The sequence below is a fragment of the Mastigoproctus giganteus genome, chromosome 6 (assembly GCF_048544385.1).
Source record: "Mastigoproctus giganteus isolate SK-2022 chromosome 6, ASM4854438v1, whole genome shotgun sequence".
NCBI lineage: Eukaryota > Metazoa > Arthropoda > Arachnida > Uropygi > Thelyphonidae > Mastigoproctus > Mastigoproctus giganteus.
The window spans coordinates 161,675,584-161,695,840 of NC_143580.1; the positions used below are offsets into that span (position 1 = coordinate 161,675,584).

General features: G+C 36.9%; 1 protein-coding gene across 2 annotated transcripts in view; it reads left to right on the plus strand.

Annotated features, from left to right (window-relative positions):
* LOC150084707 (alpha-soluble NSF attachment protein-like) overlaps positions 1-20,257 on the plus strand; it is a 254,756-nt gene that overhangs the window by 102,009 nt on the left and 132,490 nt on the right. For both annotated transcript variants that reach the window (XM_090375441.1, XM_090375440.1), the window contains one exon: positions 6,019-6,065. In XM_090375441.1, the coding sequence (XP_090231567.1) occupies positions 6,019-6,065 (47 nt within the window). The remainder of the gene's footprint in view (positions 1-6,018; positions 6,066-20,257) is intronic.

Here is a 20,257-nt window from a genome sequence, read left to right on the forward strand (position 1 = left end):
AGGCGATGCATTACTTTTGAACATGTATGTTGGCAAGTATTAGTATCTTGTAACATATTAATTTTAAATCATAAAATGACTTATTCATAAGTACTATTGAGTCTCCTTTATAGGCCATTTGGGTAACAAATCCCCCTTTCCTTTGTTAGATGTTTCATACGTTTAAATTCATCTCTAGAGTGGCTAGGTGATTCTTTATCTTTTTTATGTTATTATTTATTTGTCTGAATATTTGTTTCTTGTTTACATGACTGTTTATTTAATGTAGTCTGCTCTTAAATAATAGGATGTTATATGATATAAAAAAAGAGTTCCATTCATTATATGGAACTTTTTTTTTTTAATGTCACATTGTAGTTTACACCTTTGTTAGGAGATTATAATCTATTTCAGTTATGCAGTAACTGGAAAGATTCACATTAAATTCCCTATTCACTGGGCTGTCTAGACTTTTAAGAGGGTCTGCCATTTATGGCATTTTTTTTACTAAGTAAATTAGTATGGAAACGTATTCTTTCCTGCAAACGTTAGTAAAAAGACTCCCATAATTCTTTATTTGAAAGTTTTCTTAATTAATTAATTAAATGATTTTTTTACCCTGTGAAGGAGTTTGTGCATGACTTGTTTGATAGCTTACTTTTCTATTAGCATTACCATTTACTATTGGCAGTGTTCTTAAATTTCCCTTTAAAATTTCCTTGTATTTTTATATTTGTGAAAAATTTAGGAATAACTTGTGTGCAAAATACTTGTTGAGACTGGTTTCATAAATAGTAGTGTTCATGGTGGTGAGGGGGGGGGGGCGATGTCTGTCTGAAATGATGCTGTGGATTATTCATATTTTTATTTATTTGTTTGACTGTGCTAACAGAAAATAGCCATCAAACCCTAAAACTCATGTAGACATAAGATTATTTTAAATTTATGGATTTTTCTGTAAATTTAAAATATTCTTGTAATACTCCTCATGCAGTTACTTCATGAGTAGTAGTACAAGTTACTTCTGAAGTTCAGAAGTACCGTATTTCCCCATGTATAAGATGCTCCCATGTATAAGACGCACCTTAATTTTGGGGTCCGAAATTTGAAAAAAAATGTATTACATAAAGTTATTGAACTCAAGTTTTATTCATCATAAAATTCATACAACTCCTCATCACTGTCAAAACTCCCATCCATTAGCTTGTCCTCATCTGTGTCTGATGATGACTCACTGTCTTCATATATTGCCTCGTCCTCAGTTCCATCTATGGCATTTGAAATGCCACACTTCTTAAATGACTTGACAATGATCTCAATCTTGATATTATCCCAGGATCTTTTCACCCAGGTACAAACTTCTCCTATAGTAGCTTTCTTCATTCTTCTTGCTGGTGTCAAATTGTCCCCAGAAGACTTCATCCATTGGTTCCATTCGTCTCTCATGGCAGCTTTGAAGGGTTTGTTAATGCTGACATCAAGTGGCTGGAGCTGGGATGTCAAGCCTCCAAGTATGATGGCAAGTTTTGTTTTTTGCTCTGCAGCAATCTTCTTTGTGTTTTTTGTTACGTGAGCCCTGAACTGATCAAGCACCAATAGGGGGTTTGCGTAAGAGGCCCACCTGGTCTCCTGCTCCAAACTTTCTCAAACCAGATCTTCATCCCATCCTGATCTATCCAACCCTTGTCATGAATGTGGACAATCACTCCCTGAGGAATGTCATTGGCATTGTTTTGCATTTGAAAATCAGCACAGGAGGCAGCTTGATTCCGTCGGCACAACAAGCTAGAACAACTGTATAATGGCTCTTTTCATGTCCACTTGTCTTCACAGTTACAGTTTTCACCCCCTTCTTATCAACAGTTCTGTTACTTGGGACGTCAAATTGAAGGGGGACTTCGTCCATATTTGCAATCAAACTCAAACTGATGTGTCTTCCGACATTGAATGACAAAACGATGAAATTCAAGGACCTTCTGCTCATAGCTTTCAGGCCTCTTTTGGGCAAGTCTGGTGCGTGTACATGCTTAGTCCATTCCATTTCATGAACCTGAAGCACCAATTGTGTCCACCTTTGAAATCAGTAACTTCTTTTTCATCAGCAATTCTTCTTGCCTCATGCTGAACCATTTTTGGGGACACAGGAATTCCAATTGCCCTTTGCTCTTCAATCCATATCTTCAATTCCCTCTCTAAATCAGGCCATTTTGCTGACTTGCCTCTCATGGCCTTTTTCTGCCGTGGTGTTTTCAGTAGGGTTTCTTCTTCACGTAGCCAGTCTCGGATTGTTTTCTCAGTTGCAGGAGGACCAAACTTATGTTCAGCAGCACGATTTCCATTCACTTTTGCAAACCGGATCACTTTTAACTTGAATTCAGCACTGTACGAAAATCTTTTCTGAGCCATTTCTGGGCAGAATGTGGCAAAACATAACCTACGTACCGGTAACAAGTGCGAAACAATGAGCGCAAAGACAACAAGCGCAAAAAAGCAGGAAATGCAAATAAAAAAAATCTATAACTACTGTATGACGCACCCAGTTTTTAGGACCCCAAATTTTTTGAAAAATGGTGCATCTTATACATGGGAAAATATGGTAACTTGTAATCTTTGGAATGGGTAACAATGTTACTGCAAAATGGTCTAGTTTAGCTGGTATATGTGGGGTTACTGGAAGTTTGAAGTTATATGATAGAATATCTGAAGAAAAACATGATAGTTGAGACCAGAACTCATAATGGGTCAGGATGGACTCTGAACAATTTCAAATAGTAGAATAAAGCCTTTACTATGTCTTAAAGTATAAATTAAAAGTGAGTAAATCATATCTATTGCCCTCATAAATACTTAAAATCACACAGAAATAAAATAAATAAATACACATGTAATGATGATTTAATGAGTTTTGCTAGATCAGGTTGCATTAATTGCTAGTCTCGCATGGTGTTGATAGTGGGCTTATAACGTAGTGTGCCAAGCCCATACTCACATCCGGTGAGTATGGGCTTGGCACACTCAGGGTCTTTAGCTGGATATCATCATTTTTCTCTTTCTTGGTGATTCCCTTCTACTTCTGGCACTTGCTCTCACTCATTCACACTCTCTCTCTCTCTCTCTCTTTCTCTCTCACTGATAACTCAGAAATTCTTTTTTTCACTGGTGCAGCAAAAGACTCAAGGCTTCCTTGCACTGTATGTCTAATAATAATGTCCTCTTAATGGCATACAATGCAGGGGTACATTATTTCATGCAACCGAGCATGAAATAATGTACCCCTGTCCTCCCAGGAGTTATCTGGTTTCTAAGATGGTCTGTTCATATTGTTATTTCCCCCCCCTCCCCTCCAATACACACTTTGTTTCCATCATGGTTTAAGTTAGGGAGACTCAATTTAAAAAAAATAACAAAAATGAAATGTACATGTAGAAGCTGCAAAGTGCACATGTGAATTGTGAATATGTGACTGTATCAGATGACTGAGTTCTTTGATTTATGTTGTGTATTAGAAGCTCCTGTCTATTGGGAACAGATGGCGAATCAATCAACTTTATTTAATTTGATTTTTTTTTAAATACATTTAACATAAAATATTATCCACATATATGTTCTTGGTGTTCCACATGAATTATGTGGAACACCAAGAATTATGGATATAAAAGATGTTTTGAATTATGGATATAAAAGATGTTTTAGTCCCAACAGCGCCAAATTAATTATTTTCGTTGTGCAGTCAAATTGAACCAACTTTTAATAAAATTGAAATTATCACTTTCAAAATTGTTGCATAATGTAAATCTTTCATATAATTTGTAAATAAAATGGAACTTTTAGAATAGATTTTGTAAAAAAGACTATATTGGGAGTTCTAATGACCAGATGGCCCATTGTCCTAAAAAAAGACAAAACAGGACTCCTGTTTCATTTTTTTTTTTTTTTCGGGACAGTGGGACGTCTAGTCACCTTAGTCTAAGTGCATAATGCGACTATTTGGAACTGGATCAGCTCTACTGCCCTCATTCTTATTATTGTTAAGTTTATTTTGTTGTGTATGCATATAACAGGCTTTAGTCTGTGTATAGTTTTATAGCCGAATAGATACAGCTGATTGAGATGCTGAGGATTTTGCTGTTATTAGTGAACTTATACAACTTCATTTCCCTGCTAGAATACTAGACAGTTCTACTCATCCATCTAATACCCTTGTTCTAGTAACCCTTCAAAGTACACAGTTAATGTTAGCTCTTCTCAAGATGTTTCAGATTACAACTTAGTGATGGTCTCTCCTGCAATGTTGCTTCTCTCACAGTCTCCCTTGTACCCTCATGCTATTTGATAATACAACAATGCTCAATAGATAGAAATATGATTCCCCCCCCCCCCCCCAATTTTTTCTTGTTTGGAGTACTGTTATTCACCTGTTGGATTTAATGCTTGCTCATATTGCATCATGATTGTTTGTATAGGGATGAAATCTTTGATTCCTTATTCCATCTTAAAAGTTTTATTCATTATTATTTTATAACAGGGTTTTAAAAAGAATGTGTAAGGTTGTTCATTATAAGAATAAATCTCCAACTTCATTTTGTGCCTCTGAAGTCTATAAAATGTGGCCTCTCACATATGTCACCTTTTTTAGTTGTTATTTAGATTTGTTTCCTGCTATTTAGCACCATTATTCTCTAATTTGTTGTCATGATGCTGCCTGTCAAATACAAATATGGAATTCTGATGAGTTTTATATTTTTGGATCCCCCTGGGAAAGAATGAGGGTCCAAAAATATGAAAAACTTTATATTTTTGACTCCTTCATGTTCCTCTCTATGAGGATTGTATAAAGCAATTGCTCGTTTTTCTTAAGTTTTATGCCAACATTGCAAATCAAAACTTAGGTCTTCAATCTATCGTACCTTCAATAATTTATTGAGTTTGTTACTCCTAGATATGTTGAAGAACATAATGTATAAATTTGTTATACCAAAAGTTTTTTAAATATTCCACTTCGATTTTGTAAGTAGATTACGAAACTAGGCAGAATCAGAAGGATGATTCAGACTATTCACGGGCATTTCTGTTGTCAATGTTGTGGGTAGCCTAAAACAAGGGGAAAAGATTTTGTTCTTTGGCGAGGAAAGTGCATTCTTGCTGCATGTGCCTACATTGTAAGTTTCTATTGAAACATGTTCACAGATGTTTTGCAGTATTAAAAAAAAAAAGAAAAAAGAATTGATATCCAGTGGTCCTTTGTTGAGGATCTGACAAATGCTCAAGGAAGCCTGAAATATAACAGATAATTTCAAGTTACGCTTGGCATTTTAACCATTCCTCATGGCAATTCTAAGTTGTGAGAGGATGTTCAGCCAGGAGAAAAAACAATAATACAGGCTACAGCTTCTCTTTCTGGTAAAGCTTTGGAAATGCTTTTGACACCCAAGTGTAGACAGCGTTATGTGTCTACACTTGGCGTTAACACTGACCTGTAACCAGCGTTACAGGTCAGTGTTATGAGCGACGCTTTGACTAAATATTTCTGAAGTGAGTAAAACTGCAACAGTATCTTTCTCTAAGCAGTCAAACTTAGCTGATGTGTAAGAGACAATCCAAACAGAAATCCACAGGCAGAAAAATCCTAGGTAAGCTAACATTTGAAAGCATTCTGCCTGGTAAACAGTCATATGGCTACATTTTAATATAAAATGCAAATGTTGCTAGTGAAATTTAATTTCAAGTCCAAAATTTAGAATTTAAAAATCTACTTTTTCCTTCTGAAAGTCAAAATTTATAGGTGTACATTTTGTTCTTTATCTGAAAAGTCTGGAGCATCCTGCTAGTATAAGATCAATATAGTTTATAGCTATCAATGTCTGTGCACTGGAAGAAATTAAATTTCGCTAGATTTTGAGAAAACTGCTTGTAACACTAATTGAAAAATTCATACACTTTGCCTACACATACTTTGAAATAACTAGTAAGTTATTCGTTATCTGTGATTATTTAATATTTATGTTACATCAATAAAACAGGTGTTTTTTTTTATTTCAGAGGCTATAACAAGTTTTCTGAAAGCTATCGAAATTTATACCGATATGGTGAGTATGCTTGTAATTTGCTAAAAAAAAAAATGTTTCTGCTTTGAATTCATGATCATTCAGAACAGTTATTTTGCACTTGCCACTTTGTATTTATAAATTGCTTTTATCTATCAATTTTATCTTTTAAAACATTAATAAGGTGCAACAGCTCTTGATGGTTAGACAAGACTGTACTGAATTTCTTTATAAATATGTGTCTGAAACATTTATAAAGGATTATATTTATAGTTTTTTATTTATTATTTATTATTTTATATTTATAGAGGATGCATTGGCATTGGGGAGATTGCTGAAGATAGTTCTCCCATGAATTAAGGCTTTTTTTTTTTTTTTTACATGTATCTGGTTGTACGAAAGGATTGCTATGAACAGGATATGCTGGTCCCACAGGAGATAGCTATTCTTGGTGACTACTATTGTCAGGAAAGAAAGGAATTTTTGTATAATATGGATAAATGGAATAAGACTGGGTAGAAGAGGCAAGAGTTGATGATATCGTAGAACATTTGTCATCTTTTAATAGCACAACAGTGATACTGAAGGCTAGTGGGCAGAATTTTTGACACTAATGAGGCAATGTTAGGAGGGTTGGAAAAAAAACTCTTAAACTAAACAGATGACTGCTTTATTGTTTTATGGTTGTGACCTCCAGAAATCCAACTGAACGGTTGGAGACAATTGCAGGGTAATCTCCAGTGCTGCAGTCTCCTTCCCCGATTAAATGTCATGTTGTCCCAATTAAGTGAAGTAAACCCTGGCTATTTTCTCGATTGGGTTCTGTTTTTTAAGATTTGCCCCAAGTAAACGGCTGTCCTGATTAACCGGTGGCCCAAATAACTGGAATCCACTGTATTGTAATTGGGCAAAATTTTGTTTAGTCTTCAAAGCAGGTAGTGGTTGCTGTGTTGGATGAGCTAGAGGGTTATGTCTTTATTAGCCAAAGAATGTTTTCTTTGTCTGTACGTATCCAAGGGATGTCTTTTTCATTCTTGAGTCATTGTGGGGGTGGACAGTAGTCCTACAACAAATTTAAAACTGTTGCCCATTATTTTTGTAGCAGTTTCAATTTTAGAGTTCAACAATCCTGTTCATCATTTAATGACACACAGTTATTTTATATCAATTATGTCACATTGTAAAAAAAAAATTGGTGTAGACACAACTGTTACCATTTACTACTGAATATACAATTATAAAAATGGTGGCCCTAGTTTGGGGTGGAAAGGAACAGGTGAGTTAGTTACTTTGGTCCTGGGTAAGAAAGTCTTGATCACTGCCATGAGTTATAGAAAAGAGAAATCGGAGGAGAAAGACAGGCTCAGGAGGGCTGTATGTCCTAGGCCCATGCTCTCTTTTGATATCTGTGGAACTAAATAACTTGATGGAGATGACACTGTAGAAGCTGGCAGTATTGGCTATAGTGGCCATGATTCTGCTACAACCAGACAGAACTGGGAAAAAATTTTTTTTAATGAATTTTCCCCCAATCATGATAACGATGTGTATATAAATTTTTTGAACAGTCAAGATCATTATATCCTCAGTGATGAATAAAGACCAGTTTAAAGACCATCGTTCAATGGTTAAATGTTTTGTACATATTTATTGTCCTGAACGTGGTCTGTAGCAATAATAGTATTTCTTAATGTACTCTTGAACAAAAATTAGCATCTTCTTGGGTTTCCTGTGTGACGCACATACTTTTTCTTCATTTTTATTGTAATAAAATACAGTATAGTTATTGTTTCTTGTAATAGTAAAAATCTGAGCATTTCAACCAGTGTAGAGTGAAATCTGCCTTTAATTTATAGAAGGAATACAGGTAATTCTCAGAAGTGTCATGATATTACTTCTTGTATAACCTGTATTTTTCTCTAAGCAGTCAACGCTAAGCAAGAGTTGATGATATTGTAGAACAGTTGTCATCTATTAATAGCACAACAGTGATACTGAAGGCTAGTGGGCAGAATTTTTGACACTAATGAGGCAACGTTAGGAGGGTTGGAAAAAACTTTATTACACTTCAACTTTATTACTTTATTCACTTCAACTTTATTACAGTGTATAAAGTTGAAGTGTAATAAAGTAATAAAGTTGAAGTGTAATAAGGACAGCAATTAATTCACTGAATAAGTGCTACAGGAATACTACGAAACTTCTGAAAATTATCTGTATAACAAAATTAAAGATGGCTGTCTGTACTCAGGTTGAAGTGCTTAGATTTTCATTATTTTCCATTGTTATCATCTGTATACCATGGTGCTGAAAGAACAGCTTAGTTATTACTTTTCATGAGAAATATTTCTTCAAAGTGTATAGTCATCTTTATTTAGAAATAAAGATGCTGGAAACAAAAATCTTTATTTTTTGTTCAATGTAAGTACAGTCAATCCTCGTATAGCATGATAGTTGTGTTCCTATACACCCTCGTGGCACCTCCGTAGCCAGGTGGGCAGGAGCAGCAATGCGTAGCACACGCTTCTTGATTAGACCGGGGTTCGAGCCCATGACCACCAAATATGGGAGGATGTGGAAAGGTCAGGGAATGACCACTGCATATCCCCAGAGCAATATGGCCTTAGTTTATAATGCTACTAAAAAAAAAATAATAAATAAATCCTCATGCAATATAAATAACAGGCCCTATGGCAAAAATAGGGTTAGGTGCCGACCACCCAAGATTGAACACACATTTGTAATCAAAACATTACCAAACACAATAAATAATCGTAATAAAATATTGCTAATGCTTTTGCTTCTGTTGTATGCAAACTTGTTCTTTGTTTGATATTCTATCCAAACAGATGACAGCCGTTCCATCTCTTCCAGTTCTTTGTGATTTGATCTAATAGATTTTATTACACTTTGAGTTGTTTCTGCTATGAAAGTTGTTTTTATTTTCTCTGCATTCTTTCTAATTCTCGGTGTCGCCTCATTTAGACCTGTAGCATGTGCAATATCACATGTTCTTTCATTTTGCTCAAAGCGTTTCAGAATTTCATATTTTTCTCTATAGACAGAGGCAGACTGGCCATAAGCCTTGAAGGGAAATGCCGGTGAACCGGAGGCCAGAAGACGATGGAGACCGGTGTGATTTTGGCCATAAACGATAGTATGAGGCCTTTACAAATTTTTCTCGATAAGAATTTTTGACCCAGTCCACCTCTGTCTATCCATATCGCCTTTCTTTTTCTCTCTGAATCTGTAGTGTCCTCACTAGGACACTTCCTTTTCACACATTTTAAGTATTTTACTTATTTTTAGGGAATAAAGCACAATTACAAAATGAGGAGGCACGCTTGACATACACATAAACAAAGCTGGCGTGTGTAGCAACTGAATAAACAAGACCGTAAAGGCAGAGACACTATTAACACCTCACTAGCTCACATTTTACTAAAGCACATTTCTGGAGGTCACTACAATAAAACAATAAAAACAATTTCTAGTTGTGTTTCTGCTAGTGGAATCTGCTATAAACTGGTAGTAAACTTGATCTAATTACATTTGCGATAATACCGATAGCTGGAATTGTGTGGGTTTTTACGTTATGGTGGTGAAATGTGTTTCCCCTGCACTGATATAAAAAACAAAAATACATTTTCAGAATCTTCTCTTCATTCCTATTGTGTTGCATTCAGTTGTGGTGATTCCACATTGGACTTCCTGCCATTTCTTGTAAACACAAAGGCAAATCGTGCATAAGCGAATTTGGTTTGTGTTATATACATTATCGTTCCCCTATTTATAAATCGTGTGTGATTGAATTCGTGTAATGAAACACGTGTTATACGAGGACTGACTGTAAAATATTAACATTTTCCATCAGTGTTGAGCATCAGAAAACTCATTTATGACAATGCTTTCTCCCAAAAATTTAAAAACTGTACATCATTTCTCTCTCTCTCTCTCTCTCTCTCTCTCTCTCTCTCTCTCTCTCTCTCTCTCTCTCTCTCTCTGAATAGAAATAAAGTTGTTCTATTAGTTTATTTAGTGTAAAATATAGCTTTTCTGCTCAACTAAAATAACCAAATGCAAGATAACATACCAAACAAACAAGCTAGTTTTGTGGGATATATAATAATGAATTGGAAATACATATTGCATGTACTTCCTTTCCTACAACGTACTGTGGAGACTGCCTATCCCTTGATACCAAATGCATTAAGCAAATAAGAAATTAATTTTTTTCAGCCTGGACTGTACTTGTTAACAGGAGAGATTGCTTCTACAAGGATGGGATACATTTAAATAGAAAGGGTGCAAGAATATTTGCTGATGCTATCGAGGCAGTATTAGTTGGGTCAGAAAACTGCTAGCTTGGGGGGATACAAAGACGAATAGATTAACAGTAGCCACTGGCAGAGGTGAAAGAGATTCTTGCACTGCTTCTATTGGAATGAGCAGAAGCCTGAAAAACAAGATTCAGGATATTTCAGAGATTGCTGGTAGTCATTGCGGTACAAGTAAACACATGGGTTGTGTTAGGGTAGCTAAGAATAGAAATAGGTGCATGTATACTTGCGTGTACACCAATGCTAGAAGTTTAGTAAATAAATTTGATGAATTTGAGGTATTGCTCAAAACATCAAAGGCAGATATTGTTGGGATATCAGAGACTTGGTGTCACACAGATATAAGGAATGCAGAACTGGAATTTGGGGAGTACAACGTCTAAAGAAAGGATAGACAGGATAGGAAGGCAGGAGGGGTTATGCTATTAGTTAAGAAATACATAAAATCCAAGGAAGTGAAGCCAGTGGACATCGCTGGACAGTGCAGTGTTGAGTCAGTTTGGTGTGACATAAGCATTGGGAGATCAAAATTGAGAGTAGGAGTGTGCTATAGACCTAATGACTCTGATGAGTATAATAAGGAACTGTACAGGGAAATAGAGTGGGCCAGTAAATCATAGAGTCTTATAATGGGAGATTTTAATTTCCCAGATATTGACTGGAATTTGGGGGCTGGTTACTCACACACTAGCAGGGCTTTTGTGGATTTATTGGATGATTGTTTTCTACATCAGCATGTTCGGGAGGCAACTAGAGGGAGTAATACTCTTGATTTGATTATCAGCAGTGATTCTTCATGCATTAAGAATCTGCAGATAAATGAACCACTAGGTGGCAGTGATCACAGTGTGCTGAAGTGGGATTTACTCAAAGAGGTAACTACCATTAGGGGTAAAGGGAAGGGTTATTGCTTCCGTAAAGGCGACTACGATGGACTGAGACAGTATTTAAATTCTATACAGTGGGACCAACTGATGATGTTACCAACAGCAAATTCAAAATGGGAAGCATTCAAAGAACTTATCTTGGAAGCTACTAGGCTTTACATACCAACTAAGAAATATTGTTCAAGGTTTAGGCCAAAATGGATGTCAGATGAACTAATGAGGCATATGGCAGAGAAGAAAAATGCATGGGATACTTACAAATTAACACATGACACAGAAGCCTATGATAGATACAAGTTGATATGCAACCAAGTTACAAAGGAGGTTAGGCAAGCGAAGGCAGATTACGAGAAATCCTTGGCAAGAGATGCAAAGAAAAACAGCAAAGAGTTCTTTACTTATGTAAACTCTAGAAGGAAGGGGATGAATCAGATTGGTCCACTTGATATCGATGGGTCAACTGTTGATTATCCTGCTCAGGTAGCTAACAAACTAAATGAATATTTTGCATTGACATTCACACATGAGGAGTTATTTAGCGAGGGGAAAGCCAGTGGTGTATTCAACTCTAGCAGTAAGCTAGAGAATCTTGTAATAACTGAGAGTAAAGTGAAGGAGAAACTGTTGAAGATAAACACAAGAAAGGCACCTGGGGTGGATGGGATCTATCCAGTTATATTAAAGGAGGCAGCAGAGGAAGTAAGCAAACCCTTAGCCATAATTATGAGAGCTTCCTTGGACTCAGGGGAGGTACCCGCAGACTGGAGATGTGCAAATGTGACCCCAATTCACAAAGGAGGATCAAAGGCTGACACAAGCAATTATAGACCTGTGAGTTTAACTTCTGTTCCAGGAAAATTAATGGAGGCACTAGTTAAAGAAGCACTGCAGGATCATTTAGACAAGACTTCAGTTATAGCTCGGACACAGCATGGTTTTGTTAAGGGGAAGTCTTGCCTGACCAATCTGATTGGATACTATGATGCAGTCACAAAGGAACTGGATGCAGGGAATAACTTTGATATTATATACTTGGATCTTAGAAAGGCTTTTGATACTGTTGCACATGGAAGACTGCTACACAAATTGGAGCAGTGTGACATTGGAGGCAAATTGCTGCTGTGGATAAAGGGGTGGCTGAGGGGGAGAAGACAGAGTGGTAATCAATGGACACTGCTCATCGTGGACTAATGTTATTAGTGGAGTCCCTCAGGGCTCAGTGTTGGGTCCATTATTGTTTTCTGTATTCATAAATGATATTGATGATGGTATATCAAGTTTAATGTCAAAGTTTGCAGACGATACAAAGGTAGGCAGGGTTGTCAAGGAAACTACTGACACTATGCTGCTGCAACAGGATCTGGAAAGGTTGAGCAGATGGGCTGAGAGGTGGCAAATGAAGTTTAACATTGACAAATGTAAAGTACTACACATGGGAAACAGCAACTCCAGAGCAACGTATCAACTCTGTGGTACTACACTGACAGTGGTAGAGAATGAAAGGGACCTGGGGGTGGTTGTGCAGGCAGATATGAAGTTCTCTGAGCAGTGCAGACGGGCTGCAAGAGTAGCTCATGGTGTATTGTCAATGATATATAGGAATTTTTCTAGCAGGGATAAGGAGGTGATTATTCCCTTGTATAAGGCAATGGTCAGGCCACACCTAGAGTACTGTATACAGGTCTGGAGGCCTCATTTCAAGAAGGATGTAGAGCTGCTGGAACGAGTACAGAGAAGGGCAACAAGATTAGTGAATGGAACAAAGGGGTGCTCTTACGAAGAAAGGCTTAAGTTTTGCAAATTAGTGTCTGGAGACTAGGCACCAGCGAGGTGATCTAATAGAGGTGTATAAAGTATTGAATGGTTTGAGCATGCTCAATGCTGATGGGATTCTTCCTCTCGCTCAGAACAATCACCTGAGAGGGCATAAATTCAAATTGAGGAAAGACAGATGTAGGATAGATGTGCGGAAATTTGCCTTTAGCCAGCGAGTGGTTGGTTGGTGGGACAGACTTTCATCCCTTGTCGTGGAAGTTGATAGCCTAAATAAGTTTAAGGCTTCTGGCTGATGCTGCATAAGCTTGCTTTCTTGCATCAAATGCCTCTACTAATGCTAATGCTAATGAAACAAAAAAAGAAATGTGCCCATTGTAAGAAAGAATTAGAACTCTCGACTCCTAATAGTAAATTCCACCAGCACCACCTATCCCAAAAAAAAAAAAAAAACTAGGTATAAACTTTATATCATCTTGACTTAGATCACTTTCCTAGTGGAATGTGATCTAAGTCAAGTTGATAAAAGCCTGAAGTCAGAAGTTGACTTTAGGCTTTCAAAAAATATGGTTAATGACCCAAATATGACAAACTCAACATTCCTCACATTGTCCTGCAGTGCAAGTAAAGATAAGAAAATGCAAGATAGAACCTAAACAGGATGGATTAATATCTTTTCAGATGCAAAACTTACAATTCCACCTAGATCAGGAATTGTGATTGACCAGTATCTTTTAGATCATTGACAATGTTAAAACTGATCACACTAACGAACATTTAAGAACCCAAAACAAAGTAATATTAGAAATGATGCAAAAGAAATTTCTCTCACTAACAAATTTCTTTAAAGAAATTTGTTAGTGAAACTGAAATGCCTACTGGTGTCAACTTTCATTTATGGATCCTATTTTGTACCACACCTCTCTCAGCAGCCCCCTAAAATACCTGAAGATCCCCATTTGTTAAGTGAGCCTAGTTGCTCTCTGCTTCCACCTCAGATATATATGAAGGGAAGCAAATGAATGTGCTTAACTTCAGAAACCAATAGAATTTCCAATCCATCAAGCTTCACTGTGTCAAAAGAGATGCTATTCATTTGATCTGCCTGTAAATACCAAGGCACCAAAGTTCAACTGGGATCATCACTTCCACTCAGACTTCTATTAAGCCTTCAGTATGTGCAGATGTCTCTGCTTCTCTTGGCCTCATTTTTGTGGAGATAGAGGCTTTCTTCTAGTAGGAAACTGCTGCGCATCCAATTTACACATGATGCTGCTATCCACAGCATCCCTCAGGGTACTGTTACAGATGTAACAGTCATTATGAATCCCCCTCAAATTACCTAAGCACTTTAGAAAATATACCATATAACAGATATTCACACCAAAGAAAGGATCTTTGTATGCAGTCTTGGTCCTCAGACTAAAAAAGATATTAAAACTCTCTTCTCAATGAAAACAGGATTGAAGTGGATTTCACCTCCTTGGACCAGAAGTGCTGGCTTCCTGGATCACTACTTAACACTTTGATGGTCACACTGATTTCAAAAACCATCAGTCACATAGAAGGCTATTGTCCTCCAATTTAAAAATTCATTTTTATGTCTGCAGATTGCTTTGTCTTTGTAATATCATAATAGGCATTCTTGGTAATATATTCAGAGAGAGAGAGAGAGAGAGAGAGAGAGAGAGAGAGAGAGAGAGAGAGAGAGAGAGAGAGTCTGGTAAGGGGGTCAGAAGTCTGCAAACCCATCTAGCAGCCACTTTACTCTTATGCAACTGTTGATAGAAAATGTTCTCCACAGACCTTACACTAATTTGCAGCTTAGCAGTTAGTTCTTTGATGCTAATATGGCAATTTTCCAGGATTAATGCCTCAATTTTTGCAAAACACCTCTTCTGTTACAGTTGCTGTGCATCCTGAGATTTCTTTATCATGCACTGCAGTTCTTCCACATTTAAATTGTTTGTACCAATATACAATAAACTGTAACCTGGCCAGTCTTATCCATAAAAAGTGAGCATTTCTTCGTGGATTATTTTGGGTGTTTTTCCTTGCAGAAAGAGGAACTGAATTGCTGATTTGTATTCCACTTTATCCATTATGACACTTCATTCAGTGCTGCAAAGAAAAAAAAAAGAATTGTCAGACCAAAACCAAAATTTGCGAGGTTGGTATAGAGATTTCTAGGTATGAAATAAAAAAAAAGTAATAATAATAAATAAATAATAATCTTTCTATCCTACTTCTGGGTAAATACAAATGTTTTTGAACTCCCCCCCCCCCTCGATACTGCTCATTTGGCTCTCTTCATTAAGGTTAGATGATAGCCTTGTAAACAAGGTATATTATACTCATCCATAGCCATTGTACTATTAACCACGTTGACTGCTACGGCTTATTTGGGTGAACGGTCTCTGATGCCAATCTGAGTTAGGCATGTTAAATTATTCAAAACCCAAATTATAATATATATTCATCAACAAAACTCCTAAAAAAAGCTTCTCAAATTATCTCGTAGACAGTGTGTGTAATAGAAAATTCCTTGCGGCAGCCAACTACAAGTTAATTCGAGACATATTGTTACATGTAGAATTCGCCATATATGAGTCAGCACTGTGTGTAAATCTGTAGTAGTGACATAGACTGTGCCGTGTATGTATGTTGTATTTAGTTTTACGTGTTTCTAAAAAAAACAGACAAAAAAACCTAAAACATGGATAAGAAGAGCTTGATTTTTGATGAGCCGTACGATTCTGGTTCCAACAGTGACAATTATGAACCTTCTAACGAGTAAAGTGAGGATAGCGAAGGCGAAGCCTGCTCCCAGGCAAGTACGTCAAATAATGATAATAATTTGTGGAATGAGATAGCACAAGATCCTCCACAATTTATTTTTGAAGAGAACATTGGTTCGAAAATGGATACAACAGAACTTAGTGTACAAAAACTGGTAGAGCTATATTTTTCGGAAGAATTTCTTACATTATTAGTGGAACAAACTAATTTATACGTTAGGCAAGAAATTGAAAAATGTGGACAATCGCAAAAATATGCCAGGTCGTCAAAATGGAAGTGCATTTTACAATGTTATGTTTTGGCGCTCTTTTAAGAGTCGAAATAGATTCCAGTTGATATTACGATATTTTTACTTTGCAGATAACTCATTACAATCTGCTGACATGCTCTACAAGGTAAGACTGATTTTGAACCATTTCAATAATGTTATGCGCAATAATTACGTACCAAATAAAAACATCTGTATTGACGAGTTGATGATTTTGTGGCACGGGAGACTGAATTTCTGCCAGTACATAAAAAACAAAAAGCACAAATACAGAATCAAACTTTACAAACTGCAAGTCCAACGGCCTTGTTATGAAAATAAAAATTTACTCAGGTAAATCAGAAGAAACTGAACAAAACGTAGGTCATACTGCTGAAGTTGTGCTATACTTGCTTGAGGACCACTTAGACAAGGGACAATTCTTATAATTCTGTTGCTCTGATGAAATTGTTGTCTGCTTGAAAAACTTAAGTATGTGGAACATTACACATCAACAGAAAAGAAAATCCAAAAGATCTGGTGATGAGAAAATTGAAGAAAAGAGAAGTTGCATGGCAACGAAATGGCTTGTTGTAGTTTGTAAGTGGAGGGATAAAAGAGAAGTTCTCACTATTTCTAACAAACACGTTGTTCAAATGGTCAAGGTATGTAACTGGAATGGAAAAATTTTGATAAAGCCCAACATAATTCGAGATTACAATAACAGAATGTCTGGCATAGATCGGTCGGATCAAATGCTGTCATATTATTCAGCACTAAGAAAAACCATCAGATGGCCGAAAAAAATTGCATGACATATTTTAGAAATATATATACATAGAGTATACATCCTTTACTGTCAAGTTATAGGTTACACTGTAAAATCTCTAAAATTCAGAGGAACATTTATTGAATCTTTGATTGGAGAAAAAATTCTAGATGTTCCAAAGAAGATTAGATCAGAATGCAGCATTCATTATTTAGAGGCAATACCACCAACTGAAAAAAAAGCACGCCCGACTAAGCCGTGTCGAATATGTACCAGAAATAAAAAAACGCGGAGAAACACTATTATTGCCCAGTGTGCCAAGAAAAGCCTGCTCTTTGTGTAGAGGAATGTTTCAAAAAATATCACAAATAAACACCATAATATTATCGTAATACACTTTTCTTTATGTATTTGTAAATAAAATATTTTTCTTTATGTATTTGTAAATAAAATATTTCTTTTTTGTGAATAAATTTTCTGTTTTCTGATGCCGTGGTTAATTTTTCATTCTTATCGCAGAAGCCCACTATCCATCAGTTGCACGTATTTGCTACAAATATACTCATCGCTGCACCTGAAAGGCAAGTCATACCAGTCCAAGTTAAATCGTAGGTGGCATCCTGGGCCAGATCGCCAAATACGAGTTAACTCGTATTCGGCAGTCAACACCGTTATATTAATAATTAAAATTATCTGATTAATATGAAAGAAAGATGAAAGAAGATATTCTCTTATAGTTAATACCATAGGGAACACTTTTTTTTTTTTTTTTGGTAGTTGTTGGCGCATAGGCTTCTGTGGCCATAATGCACCTCCCAAGGTTTTTTGTAGTACTTTGATCCAAGCCCGAGGCGGGAATCGAACCCACGACCTTTGGGTTGCCAGGCAGGCACTTTACCCACCCGACTAGCCCGGTCGGCTTGGGAACACATGGGTACTACATAAGAAATATGTATATATTGTGCATTATTGGTGAGTACATGGAGCACACAAAAATGCATCCACACCAATGATTCCTACATATAATCTGTTCACACATGATTCACTCATTTGCAAGTATCTTTAGTGTCTTTGTAACCCAGTCCAGCAATCTTGCAGAATCGGGTCACGAACTGTATCAGTGATTTCTGAGTTTGGCAAAGTCACAAGCTGTCCAGATCAGGGTTTATTTTTGGTGATGCTTCTGCGACTGCTTTTGAATTCAACAATCTAGTTCTCAATGGTACTATATGACAATTATCATGTAATATTTCTGTCATATCCTTTGCTTTCCAGACAATCCATTAAAAAAAAATAGGTATTTCATTACTCCCTTTTGTGAAATTATTGGTGGTTTTGGCGAAGACTATTCTTTTAAACCAAAAAAATAATAATAACATGTATGACTTTGCACAAGAAAGTATGGGTGGGTGTAATTTTATATTATCATGTCCTCAGATACAAGGGTAGTCTTAAACTCTATTATTACTCTATCAAAGTAAATAATACCTCTTGTCCATAGATTAACTGTTCATAACTTCCCGCCACTGTTATACGATACAACGTGTGCACCGAACTAGATAGTGTAAGGTTTAATGGAAAACTAGATAGCGAGTATAGTAGTATCAATTAATCAGTAAAATTTATTAAACTTATTAAATTTCATTGTCAATTGAATCGTACTTTTTTAACTAAATAAATATAGCAATCTATATTTTACAAACGTAACATCATAAATTAATACATATAAGTTGACATGGGATAAGAAAGTCATATAATGTTCGATACAGAAATACTTACCTATAGTGTTATAACTGCATTAGGATATAAGTTTAGGGTTGGGTGCCTCTGTAGCCAGGTGGGCAGGAGCAGCAGTGCATAGCACATGCTTCTTGATTAGACTGGAGTTCGAACCCGTGACCACCAAATACGGAGGATGCAGAAAGGTCAGGGAATGACCACCACATATCCTTGGAGCAATATGGCCTTAGTTGCTAATTCTCCTAAAAACCAAATAACAACAACAACATGAGTTTATGGTTATATTTTGTATTGGAATTTTATTGAACTTGAATAGAAATCATGACTCAGAACAGAGCAGCAAAGCAAAAGGCTCAAACTAATGGAAGTGCTGTTGCTCAGGGGAGAACTGAGGGGGCGGTTGTCCTCTGAATCATGGTCTATTGAAAGGCACTGCTTATTTGATGATTGGTGGAGCAATCAGGAATGGGACATGATATTGCCGCCAAGGGGAATGTCTTTGTGTGTGCACAATGTAAGGAGAGTGAGGAAATCAGGTGCCAACTCGGCATTGTTATGAGCTTATATGAGAGCTTGAAGGACAGGATGGATGCCCTCAAAGGATTTAAATTGAGGGGTCAGTCAAGCTCTCAGCTGCCCACATCAATTCCATAGCTTGCACTTGAACATCATGCAACACAGCTGCAACCCCCAAGGCAGAATGCGCTGGTCCCAAAGGAGCTAGTTGTTGTAGGTGATGCTATTGGCAGGAAAATGGAGAACATATTGTGCAAAAAGGATAGATGGAACAGGACCAGGGTATGTCTGCCAGGGATAAAGGTTGATGATGTTGTAGGGCAGATATCATCCTTTAAGGGCACAAAGGGTGATATTGTTGTACACATTGGCACTAATGATATTAAGAGTAGGAGACCGGCAGAATTACTTAACAAGTACAAGTCAATGCTGAAAAAAGCTGGGAGTTAGGTTGAATTTGAAAGTGTCTGCAATTCCACCCAGACATGATAGGAGGGAGTATATGATGAGAGCCTTGTCAATCAATTTGGCCCCTATGCATTGCCCAAGGGGTAGATTTTTCTCAGCCTGGTCTGTGCTTGTTAACAGGAGAGAGTGCTTCTACAGGAATAGGATACACTTAAATAGAAAGGATGCAAGAATATTTACTGATGCTATCAAGGCAGGGTTAGGTGGGTCGGAAAACTGCTAGCTTGGGGGGGGGATAAATGGACTAATACATTAACAGTCGCTGCTGGCAGAGGTGAAAGTGATTCTTGCACTGTTTCTATTGAAATGCAATTGAGCAGCAGCCTGGAAAGCAAGGCAATGGAGATTTCCAGCACTGCTGGGAGTCATAGTGGAACAAGTAAATACATGGGCTGTGTTAGGGTAACTAAGAGTAGAAACAGGTGCATATATACTTGCATGTACACCAATGCTAGGAGCATAGTTAATAAATTTGATGAGCTTGAAGTGCTAGACAGACAGACATCAAAGGCAGATATTGTTGGGATATCAGAGATGTGGTGTCACACAGACATAAGCAGTGCAGAATTGGAACTTGGGGAGTACAATGTGTACAGAAAGGATAGACAGGACAGGAAGGGAGGAGGAGTTATGCTGTTAGCTAAGAAACACAAATCTAAGGAAGTGCATCCAATTGATGTTGGTGGACAATGCAA